This window comes from Pelophylax lessonae (genome assembly GCF_965119305.1).
Source record: "Pelophylax lessonae genome assembly, chromosome: 3".
In the NCBI taxonomy this organism is placed as follows: Eukaryota; Metazoa; Chordata; class Amphibia; order Anura; family Ranidae; genus Pelophylax; species Pelophylax lessonae.
In genome coordinates, this window is record NC_138770.1 from 17,593,138 (window position 1) to 17,606,995 (window position 13,858).

Here is a 13,858-nt window from a genome sequence, read left to right on the forward strand (position 1 = left end):
GTCACTGCAACCCCCCCCCCCACATAGCAAAATCGATTGTAGAAAACTGACCCTAAAAATCAGCAGCCTCGCCCTAAAAGGATTGATAAGATCGCTCACTGCAAACCCCCCCCACACAGCAATATCGATTGTAGAACACACTGTCTGACCCTAAAAATCAGCAGCCTCTCCCTAAAAGGATTGATAAGATCGGTCACTGCAAACCCCCCCCCCCCACACACACAGCAATATCGATTGTAGAACACACTGTCTGACCCTAAAAATCAGCAGCCTCTCCCTAAAAGGATTGATAAGATCGGTCACTGCAAACCCCCCCCCCCCCACACAGCAAAATCGATTGTAGAAAACTGACCCTAAAAATCAGCAGCCTCTCCCTAAAATGCCCTACAACTCGCCCTGCCTAACACACTCCGACCTGTCCCTCAATTCTATGTGGACACAAATGAGTTTTGCCTGTCTGTCCCTAATCAGCAGCCAGCACGTATGATGTGTGCTCTGTCCCTGAACTACACAGCAGAATGACGCAGCGGCGCTCGGTCTTGAACTTAAAGACTTGGTCACATGCTTCAGATGGCCAATCACAGCTACTCATACATTTGTAGGCATGGCTGGGATGGCTTAAGGCACACCAGTTAAACGCTTGTTGATTGGCTGTTGAAAGCCCGCCACGAAAAGCGCGCCAATGCATACAAAACCCGGAAATAAAACGACCGAACACGGATTTTTACCCGAATATACAGTAAAGTGTTCGGGTAACAAAAATCCAATTATTCGGTACGAACACGAATAATACAGTCCGTGTTCGCTCAACCCTAGTTACAATACTAATATTGGTAACTACACTACTCTACTAGACTATAGGAACGCGCTTTCCTGCGTTACCCAAGCCATGCGATACAATCGTTATTTCAAAGAATAGAGAGGGATGAAGTTTATGACTTTTTGTTGCACTTTATGTTTTATTCTGTTTTTTCAGGTTTTGTTCTCATGTTTCCCAAAGCCTGTGTTTATACAATAAACTCTATGCAGAAAGAGTGTCATGTATCTTCTTCTACACGGTCAATTAAGAAAGAGGAAAGTAAAGTAATAAGTAGTGAAGTTACTTTTCAAATGCAGTAACTAGTAAAGTAATCTCATTACAATTTACAGAATTAACTAGTTACATTTTTTGAGTAACTACCCCAACACTGATAGTCTCACATCCAAGTCACTGAGTGCAGTCTCAGGAGATGGGAGGCAGCGGTGTGGGACCTCTGCAACTTGTCTCATGTAAACATTTAAGCTTCCACTGATTCCTGAATACCAATATTATGAGTCCTGACCCTTACACTGTATAATTTATATTATAAATGTAAATGGTGGAAAGCTGTGAGAATGCCATCATCCCGGTCATAACATCCAAAAAATACCCTCCATAGGAGTAGGGACTATTATGGGCTTATAAGACAAAAGAAATTCCAAAAACATGGATTATAAAACAATATCCATTGTATTACATACAGATTGAAAACTAGATTATAAAAGAATGTGTCTTGTGAACATTTGTGAGATAGCGGTATGATTACCAGGACCTCAACCAAAACATAATAATGAAATGAGACATCCGAGGCGTTTCTAAAATGAGGGTCGGAAATCTTCTTCGGGATGCTCATATGGTAGGTATAAAGATTTTCCGGCCATATACACTGCCTTCACATGGACAAGCCAAGGATCATAAAGACAAGAAATTTTGCCACAATGATGCTTAGGCTTAAGACAGAGGGCGCTGTGATTGTCTGCAGAGACACAAGGGGTATCAAAATAGGACCAGGTATCCTCAGATGCATGTAATTACACTAGTGACAGCAACACCACACTGCTAGATGGAACTGTCATCCAATGGTAAGTGTAATGCTGAATACAAAGCAGGCAGCTGAGGTCATCTAACATGAGCTTCCAGACTCACAGATTCATCAGGCTGGGTGGTGTCGCTGCAAAACCACCGGTAACAGCAAAGCACGGTGCCGTTCTAGCAGCTCAGCTGCACCACCAATCACTCTGCTCCAGCCTGTTGGTCTGGAAGTTCATGTTAGATGGTCACAATTCAGCCTCTCTTTCCAGCATGTTATTACACAAATGTTCACAGGCCACATTCTTTTATAGTCTAGTTTTTAATCTGTATGTAATAAAATGGATATTGTTTTATAGTCCATGTTTTTGGAATTTGTTTTGTCTGATATGCCCATAATAGTCCCCACTCCATTGGAGGGTATTTTATAATATAATTTATGTTGTATATTACATACTCCTGACCCCTGCACTATATATTTTATGTTGTACATTATAGACTACTAACCCCTGCACTATATACTTTATGTTGTACTTTACATACTCCTGACCCCTGCACTATATACTCTATGTTGTACATTACATACTCCTGCTCTCTCCCCTCTACCCACTGCTATATATACACATAATATGGATTCTCTTTTGTTACATCCATTTTCTACCAGCTGGACATTTTATATCTGATGATTTGATTGGAGGACAGACTTTTACATGTTGATAATAATGTGATAACATCCTCAGACTTTGGAACCTTAAACAGAAAGTGATAATGAGGGAGGAGTCAGTAACCCAATGATGGTGGTCTTCAGGATCAGTTCAGTCTTCATCTTGGTTGTTCTCCCCCATCCTCACTCTCTGACCTCTGGTGGGGCTCAGCCCGTCCTTGTTTAGGGGAACCAATCTGCTCATGTCTAGTAATAATCTTTGTATTTCTATTTTAGTAGATGGACGGGAGATGAGGAAAACCTCAGAGGATTGTCTCACTTTGTCTCCAGACTGCAAAGTAGAAGATGAGGACATCACACAGTATAGTCCAGGAGAAAACCCGGTTACCTCAAATCTCCATCCAGCACCACACAGTGTAGATGGACCATCGTATTCCTCTTATCCTGAGGAACCTCAGACTGTGAGGGACGGTGCTGGACCATCGTATTCCTCTTATCCTGAGGAATCCCAGACTGTGAGGGACGGTGCCGTCCTTCCAACAGATAAGAGGTTATCCTGTACTGAGTGCGGGAAGTGTTTCAGTTTTAAATCCAAGCTTAATGTGCATAAAAGATCTCACACTGGTGAGAAGCCGTATTCCTGTACTGAGTGTGGGAAATGTTTTTCAGAGAAGTTCAATCTTTCCATACATCAGAGATCTCACACAGGAGAGAAGCCGTATTCCTGTCCTAAGTGCGGGAAATGTTTTTCAGAGAAGTCCACTCTTTCCAAGCATCAGAGATCTCACACAGGAGAGAAGCCGTATTCCTGTCCTGAGTGCAGGAAATGTTTTTCAATGAAGTCCAATCTTTCCATGCATCAGAGATCTCACACAGGAGAGAAGCCGTATTCCTGTCCTGAGTGCGAGAAATGTTTTTCAGTGAAGTCCAATCTTTCCAAGCATCAGAGATTGCACACTGGTAAGAAGCCATATTCCTGTTCTGAGTGTGGGAAATGTTTTTCAGTGAAGTCCAATCTTTACAGACATCAGAGATCTCACACGGGGAGAAACCACTTTCCTGTCCTGAGTGAGGGAATTGTTCCTCACTGAAGTCCTGTCTTCCTGTACATCAGGGATCCCACACAACCCTCGAGGTGTATTAGTGCCTTGAGTGCGGGAAATGTATTGTATATGAATGTTGGTTGACATGTGTGGAAGAAGCACACCCTGATATACACCTCAGATATACTCCATGGCTGATCTTCATCATGTAAGAAACACTTCTTAAGGAGATCAGAGATCACCAAAGACATGGATGAAGTGTCGTCCCGTGTTGGCCATTGATAGCAGGAGAAAAATAAAAATGGAGTCATCTCATCATCTTTCATTGGCTGAGTACATTTTGTGCGGGAAGATTTCACAAACACTTTTTGTCTGTTTCTAAAATTATTTGTGGACAAATGTGAGAAGCTTTCATCCAGTCTGGAAAATTGTTGGTTATATTTTACTTCATACATTCCTTTCTATGATATTTTGCTCCATCTAGTGTCCATAGTGCAGTATTGCACTATTCTTTCTGATGGAGGTATTTCAGGGAAAATGCCATATTATGGACACTAGATGGAGCTGATGAGAATAGGAATCACTGTATTACCTTGAATATGGCAAAACTTTGTCATATTTGTTGAGTAAATGCATGTCACATTCTTCCAGATTTTCTGTATAAATAGACCCTTTCATTTCCTTTGTGGTTACATGAGTACAGGAGAAATCAGAGAACATAAATTATCTAAACCAACAATATTAAACCCACCATTGATTTATAACAGAAGATACCACACGTGTCCAATAGGTGGCACTAAGTATAATAGAAATGAATGCCATCTAGTGGCTGAATGCAACATTTTCAATTGTAAATCAATGTCAAACATTTGACCAGCACAGCAGAAAGTCGAATAACATTTGTTGTGTTTACTCCCCATTCACACAGAAAGAATGTACGTGCATTGTCACTGAGAGAATTGCAATGTAAATGTTCTAATATTTACCCCTAAATGTCAGGAGACGTTTATATACAGATGGGAAGTATGGAGCAGATAAATGAATAGACCTCCTAGCAATGTTATTACCAGGCTGCAGCTAGGGGGAGCTCTAATGTGACAACAGCAGAGTGATCCCATCTAGCTCACATTAACCCTTTCACTGCCAGAGCTGTGTTTGCATTATTTTTGCACACATGGTAAAATGCAGATTTTGGGCCTGAAGATTAGATAAAACCCCCAAACATATATTTTCTGAAAGAAGAGACCTATTACAAATCGCTAGCTATGCATATGGTGAATGCAGCCAAGTTATGTATACCGAGACATTGGAATTCCGTGGACCCCCCACCATAAAAGAATGGATCGTCACTCTAGACAGAATAGCGGAGATGGAAGAACTGATAGAAATTTTAAGAGATAACCCACAGGGCTATATCTCCAAATGGACTTGCTGGACGCACTTCAAATCAACTACAGAATATTCACACTTGATCTCTTAGGGATACCCCGGCCTGTTCTTACGAGTTTTTTCTATTCCCTGAGAAACTAACTAGCGCTCTTTCAGACGGGACCGGAAAACTACCATATACCATGATACTATTACTACTCAACCATGCTGGCCACATCAGCACTTAGGTGGCCTCCTGACCGTTCCCCTTAACGCCATGAAGCTCAGAAGACCGCCTGGGCTCCTGGAGAGCAGGAGACAAGGAATGCTCTCCTTCCCTTCCCTCTCTTCCCCCTCTTCCTGCTTCTTTCTTCTTTTTCCCTCCTCCACCCCCCCTTTTTTTATACCCCCCCCTTATATGCACGTCCCTTAAGATTAACAATATGACAAGTTCACACTCTCTTAGCCTTAGATCTTGACACTGCAGGCCCCATCCTCCGACTATGGACTACCTTCTATTTGGTGACCATCGCCCCCCCATATGCAACTGACAGACCTGCTACAATGTCTCCTTAATCTCATCTCTGCCCGAACCCACATATATGCGCTTTATTTAGGATCTATATCATATTTATTTCTGCTATACATCTCAAACTAAGTCCTTACATATCCCACGGACATAGGTCTTATAACACTGGTCACCCGTTGCACTGTCTATTATTATGATTGTTGCCTGTCGCCTGATCTTTGACAATCTGATGTGCCTTCCTTGATCATTGTATTACTGTTAATGCTCATTTACTTTGGTCTCTCTTGGACTGCTCTATTATCGTTATCTGTCAAAAAATGGAAGAAAAAACTCTGTTTTTGTCCTATGTTATGTTTTCTATTTTCAATAAAAAAGTTTGGAAGAAAAAACAGTTGGTTCAGATGGTGTCAAGCGTGTGTGTCAGCAACCAGGTGAGGAGTACAAAGACAAGTGTGTCTTGCCTACAGTCAAGCATGGTGGTGGGAGTGTCATGGTCTGGGGCTGCATGAGTGCTGCCGGCACTGGGGAGCTACAGTTCATTGAGGGAACCATGAATGCCAACATGTACTGTGATATACTGAAGCAGAGCATGATCCCCTCCCTTCAGAGACTGGGCCGCAGGGCAGTATTCCAACATAACGACCCCAAACACCTCCAAGATGACCACTGCCTTGCTAAAGAAGCTTAGGGTAAAGGTGATGAACTGACCAAGCATGTCTTCAGACCTAAACCCTATTGACCATCTGTGGGGCATCATCAAATGGAAGGTGGAGGAGCACAAGGTCTCTAACATCCACCAGCTCCGTGATGTCATCATGGAGGAGTGAAAGAGGACTCCAGTGGCAACCTGTGCATCTCTGGTGAACTCCATGCCCACGTATGTTAAGGCAGTGCTGGAAAATAATGGTGGCCACACAAAATATTGACCCTTTGGGCCAAATATGAACTTTTTCACTTAGGGGTGTACTCACTTTTGTTAAGTTTCAGTGTCACCACAGAGTGGTACTGTGGACACTAAAGGATAAATCTGTGCCTCATTCTATATTAATTAGAAAGGAATTGTATTTGAGAATGGACTTTAGTGGCACACCATAGTCTTACAACAATTTAAAAAACTTCAAAATAATTTTATTACAATTAATTTAAAAGCATTTCATGATTAGAAATACAAAGACAAAACGACAATTAATGATACCAAATTAGACAGCCATCCTCAGTGATGGAGATATATTGCCCAACAGTATTGTTAGAACCAGGAACCCCAGCCAGGGTATCCTAAATTATAATAAAGAAACTGGAAAAACAACACCATGGGGGCATGTCTGATGTTGGGGTACACTCAGTCCAACATGTTTCGTGCTAGTTTTGCGCTTCTTCAGGAGCTCAGTACCAATATACAAAAGATTTCTATACAAAAAGAAAAAAATTTTAACAAATGTATTAAATTAGTAGCATTCTAAACGGTAAAGGAGCCAAAAGGAGCAAGGGAGAAAAAGTCACGTGGAAATTTAAGAGCAAACCACCTGATGATATGAGGATGGGGGCATACCCAGCGGATAGACATAATATAATGATGTAAATCCTGGATGCAATGGGAAACTTACCAGTAATGGAAAACTGTACAGAGAGTATAAGTGTGCATGTATATTTCATACTGACACAGAAATAATTACTCTTAACCATGTGTATAGGCTTGTTAAGTTCTATTGAGATATATAGTTAATATTTTATACATCCGCATCAGGGACAGATAATTCAATATATCCAGTATGTCTAAACAGTATATCTAAACCTTCAAAGGGAACTTCCCAATATATCTTAAGCCATAGACTATTTCCTGATGTGTAGTGTCACAATGTATACAACAACCAAAAACCAAGAAAGCTCTTACCTAAAAGCACATACACACCATCTAGGACAAACAAATTCCAGTGTAATCCCAAAGAGGGTAATCCTGTAAAGAGAGGGAAGCGTAGTTCCACAAGCACTGGTAGTGGTTTTACAGGCGATAGTTTGATTCGTTTGGTCACAACAATCCGCCAAAAAAAAATATATCTATACAGTATATCAGAGGTATATGTGGGTACACGGCATCCCAGTTTAGAGAACATAACCTAAAATCCAAAAGTAGATTATATGTTAGTATTGAAAGTACCCTGGGTAGCATACCTTTCACCCAGAAGTATTGGTCTTACCCTCCATCTATGGCCAAAAGTCCCCTGTAACAGGAAGGTGCTCATCAGGGTAAGCCTCCCTAGTCAGCGATATTCCAAAAACTCTCTTTGAAAATGGGAGCCCAAAATGTGTATTTCCAGTAGTTGTGGCTAACATGAGCCACCCTTCTCCTGTCTTGCTCTAAAGCCACCATTTGTAGATGGGTCCCAACCGAGAAGTCCACACTCACAGAACGCGAGCGTGTGAGGTCACTCGGCCCGGCCCGAAAACACAAGCCTCCGACCTCCAAAATGCAGTGCATGCGCATGACAGGGAGTCTGCGCAGTAAGGCACCGCATAAGAGAGTAGAGGACCGTGATGCGTGAAGCGGGACGGAAGGGAAGCGGGGCCTCCCCTCCCTAGCAATCATGCATGCCGCCCACCCCACACAGCGGATAGAACAGAAATGGATCCATCCCCAGTGGGGGATGATGGTGCTACCAGCCGCACCCTCAAACAGGCAGAATAGCGCACCACATAGATCTGCTCAACCGCAGCTCCACAGCTCCTACCAATGCAATATATATTATAGATAATAATAGGTCCCAACCGCCAGATGAGGGTAAGTAAGATAGAGCAGCTGACTCCCCTTCCCAGCAGCAGATGGTGGGTAATATATATATATATATATATATATAAAAGTGCTCATCTGGTGTCAGAGTCTGTGGATCCTCCTAGAACCATCCTGTAGGACTGCTGTCATCTGTTCTGGCTGCTGGGCAGAGAGATGGATGGCTCAGAAGCCTGGAGGAGTCCCAAGAAGCCACGCTATCCAGCATGGAAGGCACAGCATAAGTGCCGCCACTGGAAGGATAGGAGGTACCAGAAGAGAAGAGAAGCAAAGCTACGCGCTCAGATTATTTGGCTCCTTCTACAGGCCTTTCCTCTTGGTCTATACAGAGCCAGTCACAAGGACAGCAGCCATAGGTGGTCCCGTGCATTTCCTTTATTGTACCCCCATAACCAAAGACCAGTGATGTTTTCTGGATTACCCTCTACCCTGATCATTGGTATTTTTATATATTTATTGCTGACTGGACTACATATAAACTCTGTGCGCCAGTATCTCCTTCCTCCATTAGCAGAAACACAGGATCTCTATCTTCCCTACTAACAGAATGGCAATCTGCCTTGTTTACATTGGCCGACAAATGTTCCACCTCTCTGGGGAACGATTGCCAGGTACCGACGAACACTGTGTCCGCCGGACCCGCTGATTGGCTCCTGCTGTGTCCTGTGGGAGCTGGGCGGTGGAGGAGCATGTGCATGCCCCAGACCCAGAAAAGCAGATGATGTACAGGTACGTGATTCTGCGCAGAACAGCCACCCTACCACAGTACCTGTATGGGGGGTGGTCAAAGAAAAAAGTCTCCCTGATAAAGTGGCTATGACCTGGTGGATTTAGGATGTGGTGGATGTCCCCTTTTGGTTTGGGAAATGTGATAAGAGTAGAACTCCTCAAATTGGTCTGATGACGTACAGATACGTGATTCTGTCCAGAACGGCCACCCTGCTGCAGTACCAGTATGTGGGATGGTAAAAAAAAAAGTCTCCCTGCTAGAGAGGCTATGATCTGGTATATTACATTCGGAACTCCTGGGCCCAGCTGAGGACATTTAGGGCCTCCTCTGCCTCACTGAGGACATTTAGGGCCTTAAGATTGAAGATGTGGTGGATGTCTCCTTTTGGTTTGGGAACTGTGGACAGAGAAGAACTCCTGGAACTCTTCTGGCCTTAACTCAGTGAGATAGAGTTTGGAAGACTAATGTCATAGACAGGTTGCCAAAAAGTTTAGGGCTTTAGAAAGGGCCTCCAATGGCTGTCAATGTGGTGCCTTCTCCACTCTCCGTCTCACTAATAAAACCCCAATGGATGACTCTCTATGAACTGATCACATTCCAATCACCGATCATCTAATCATTGGTAAAAAAGAAGACTCGGCACAGAATATTGTACGAAGAGTTTTTATTGTACAAGATCAGAATAAGCGATTACCACACAGTAATGATATGAATAAAATAAAGCTTAAATCTTTTATAATAGAATTAAAAAATGTGTCAAATGTATTAATAATCATACATTGGTTGGACCAATAAAAAGCCGGCTACTTCAATAAATCAAGCTCATATATTGTCATGATTGCCCACTTGTTGCCCCCTGTATTGGGATGATTGCCCACTTGTTGCCCCCTGTATTGGGATGATTGCCCATTTGTTGCCCCATGTCTTGTCATGATTTCCTGCCTGTTGTCTCATGTGGGGAGGGATCGGTAAAGGTAGACAGTTGAGTCATGATTTTACCACCCCTTAAGCTTAAATGGCAGCCGGATGGGGCGGTACACATACCACTGCAATTTGCAGCTGCTGCAACCCTCATCCCCCTGTAACATTGGGTAATGGTATTCATCTGAATGGGGTTGTGCTGCAACAGCCCCGATGCATACGGTTGCGGCGTACTGGCATGGGTTTTACAGAGTTAACATAAGGGCTCCCAGCTGCCTGCCAACCCCACAGCGGGTCAGAGGGCGATGTGGGTGTAAACCAATCCCGAGTGGACTGTGGTGGTTTCACATTTGTTTATAGACTTCCACTCGTTACAATCCAGCGTCCATTTCCCGTAGTACCAGCAGGGGGTGTACTCTGATGTTTCATTATATTTCCTTTATTTTTAAACTTTCCCGCACTCTGAACATGAAAACGGAGCCTCGAATAGAAGTGTGAATTCTTTGCCGTTTAAAAAAGTACATACGGAGTGAAACATTTCCCGCACTCTGAACATGAAATAGGACGCTCGCCCGTATGAACTTTATGGTTTCTAAGAAATAAACCTTTGTTTGGAAAACATTTCCCACACTCGTAACTTTAAAAAAGGGCGAGTAAGTAGGTGTTCATGACCATATTATACAATCCCAGTACCTTTTCCCCGGCTCTTTTACCCTTAATAAACAAAAAAACCAAGCTCAAAGACTGTTCCTTGTGTCAGGATGGAAGTTGAAAATGCTTGTCACCTGGCTGTGCAGGAGCGGGGGAAACCAGTCATCTGCAGCCCCTGTGGGGGTGGTGCTACATTGGTATTCACTGGAGGTGTATCCACACAAGCACAGAGTGGATAGGGAGGCCCCAAGAGACTAGGGAAGGAAGGAAGTTCTTGCCCAAATTAGGAAAATTACAAATACCGAGGTTCCAGAGGAGCCTTGGTTTTGCCTATTCCATGGTATAAAGAGTTCAATAAAGCAATATAGGCAAACCATTATACCCCATTTAATGAATGCCGCAAAGGGCTTGGATCCTCTGCATTGGCAGAGGGAGAAAGCTCCGACAGTGGGAGATTGGATTAATAGGGTAAAAAGGATAAGAACGATGGAATATATAAGAAATGGGGGGTGTGACAGAGGAATGGGTGGATATATGGGAAGATTGAAATGACTTTAAGAAGACAAGTGAATATACTAAGTGGAGAGTAGGGAGGGAGGAAGAGGGGTGAGGGTAGGGGAGAGAGGGGTGGGAAGGATAGGGAAGAGGGGGGTAAGAGGGAGGTAATGTGATAAAAATGAAATTTGATGATGTTTTTTATTATATATTTTTGTATTTTTGAATATTAAGCAATAAAATAAATAAAAAAAAAAGAGACTAGGGATAGAACAAGATATGCACAGGATGGAAAAACAATGGATGAAAGCGACTTTACAATCTTCAATCCTTCCAAAGTGATCCTCTCCACTGCTCAGATTCTTCTTCTTTCTCAGGGTTTGAGGTTTTGCTCAGTTATGAAAGGTTTGTGCTTTGAAGCAGTTAAAGATTTATATTTATTTACCCGTAAGCTGGTCTTACAAGCGTTACATTCTAAAATCAATAGACGAGATCAATCAAATGCAGAGAAGAGGAAGTGGGGGGCTGGTCTGAGTCCCTCTGTGTAAGTCTATGGAACGCGGCTCCATAGATAGACAGGTCGGAAGTCAGCGTCCACTGCGTGTCCCCCTTAGCAAACTGCTTGCCAAGTGGACATAAAAAGAAGAGGAGGAGCCAAGATCACCACCTGAGAAATGGAGAATCAGGGCCGCTCAGAGCAATAACACTGCACAGAGCAGGTAAGTAGAAAATGTTTGTTATTTTAATTAAAAAAATAGACTTTAGTAACACTTTACGGTTAAAAAAAAAAAAAAAAACTTATGCTTAAGGTAAATTAAGGTAAAAAAGATTTGGCTTTACAACCACTTTAAGAGATTGTGTTGCCACTCCGGATCTTCCGGGTACGTCACTGCTAACTACATCACTATTCCGGTTTCAATATGTAGTGGCTACAATTTCCAAAGACTTATGGTCCACATCCCCCAATAGTCCATCCTGGTTTAATCCCAATCTCAGAGAGTTATATGTTTTGCCTGACCCACAGCGGTGGTATTCTAGGGAAGTTAAATACCGGTGTCACCTATATACCTCACAAGGGTTCAAATCCTTTCACCAGATGTGTGTGGACTTTGATTTACCCCGCACATATCTCTTCTATTATTATCAACTTAGACATGCAGTGTGTGCACAGTTTGGTTAATTGGAGAACCCTATTCAGATCCCTCCCATGGAGAAAATGCTGAGACACCCTGACCCTGCTAGGCTTATTTCTATGTATTATGCTGCTCTTATTGCTGATTCTAACTCTAAGTTCCAGACTGCACAGGCTAAATGGGTAGATATGGATATACTCCTTACAGGATCAGACTGGTCACATCTCACTCCTGCTAGACTTTTTAAGATGGGATTATCTCAGTCGGCCGAGTGTTTTAGGGGTTGCGGTCGGGATGCTGACTTTCTCCAATGCTTCTGGACGTGTCCTTTAGTCCAGGAGTTCTGGAGAGACATAAACTCCTTCATTTCATCTGCACTGGGCCTGCCAAACATTGTGAACTCTAAAAACTGTCTGTTGGGTATCTTTGGGGATCTGGCCATCCCTTCTAGTGCTAGGAGACTGCTCCGTATTCTTTACTTTTATGCAAAGATGTCCCTACTATTATCATGGAAGCAGGGCCGGATTAACATAGGGGCTCAGTGATGCGAGTGAGTCACTAATGCTGCCCAGCCCTGCTCTGTTGCACTGATATGTAAATTGTAGCGGCATTGATATGTGAATTGTGGCGTGATATGTAATTTTTTAGAGCATTCCCAATCTCCCTGAGCCCTGGTCCACCATCACCTTTGCTGAATGCTGCCGACATTGGGGATGTACAAGGAGCCCTGCCCCCACAGTCACTGAGCCTGCATTCAGCCTGTACTGCAAAGGTGAGCAGATGGATGGGGGGGGGGGTGTCCAGAGGTAAATGGGAAAAGGGATTACAGTTTGGAGGGTAAACATGACCGAAGAGGGGGTTTTATTTATATCCATAAAGAGGCCCACCAAAATCCCAAGCACCAGGCACGTGGTGCTCCTAATCCGACCCTGCATGGAGGGGATCGATATCTTTAACAAGATCTCTGTGGTTAAAACTGGTCAATGACTCACTTGCGCTATATAAGCTTTGAGAATAGGAAAAGAAATAAAACATTTCACATAATATGGGATGGGTGGATTGTCTGTCCTCTGAGCTGTACTCCTGAATTGCCACGAGTATAAAAATGTGTTTATACATCACTACCTATACGTCACACTTTGACAAATGGTATACTTGTGTATGGTGAAGCTGTAGTCGAAGTTGTGTAAATTCTATGTAATCACTGACTGTAAGCTGCACATAGGATAACCTTGCAGGGGAGAGGAGCGGAGAGAGAAATTGTTTATTGATGGGGTTTTTTTTTTGTTGTTGTTGTTTGTACATTGCACACTGCGTTGTGCTAGTATTGTATAATCTGTTTTATAAAATTAATAAATATATATTAAAAAAAAAGATATTGTGTTGCCCTATGGGAGGAAGGTCATGTAGAGGATAGTGAAGGCGATTTAGCTGACAGTTGGCTTTAGAACTGGTGGAGGAAATTCAGAGATGTGAGAATGGTGAGGAACACATGGTCCTGCCTAAAGTAGATGATGTGGGTTTACGTGTTAAATCTCCTTCTTTCCCCCCTTATTGGCAGTAGCTGGAGTACGGTGCTTTGTGGCTGCAGTTACCAGAGAATTATAAATGGTGAATATTAGAAAGATGGCAAATGATAATCTTATGGGTGAAGAATGCGTTACTTTGGAACAGCTTAAGAACAGAAGAAGACATTGTGATCAAGCTGCCG

At 42.9% G+C, this 13,858-nt stretch overlaps 2 protein-coding genes across 2 annotated transcripts in view; both read left to right on the forward strand.

Annotated features, from left to right (window-relative positions):
• LOC309550236 (uncharacterized protein) overlaps positions 1–13,858 on the forward strand; it is a gene marked incomplete at both ends in the record, with an annotated part of 809,557 nt that overhangs the window by 664,058 nt on the left and 131,641 nt on the right.
• On the forward strand, positions 1,863–3,687 carry LOC309548779 (uncharacterized protein; the record flags this gene model as incomplete). Its single annotated transcript, XM_082248724.1, has 2 exons — positions 1,863–1,881; positions 3,201–3,687. The coding sequence occupies 2 exons, from the start codon at positions 1,863–1,865 to the stop codon at positions 3,581–3,583; spliced, it is 402 nt and encodes a 133-aa protein (XP_082104850.1). The 3' UTR covers positions 3,584–3,687.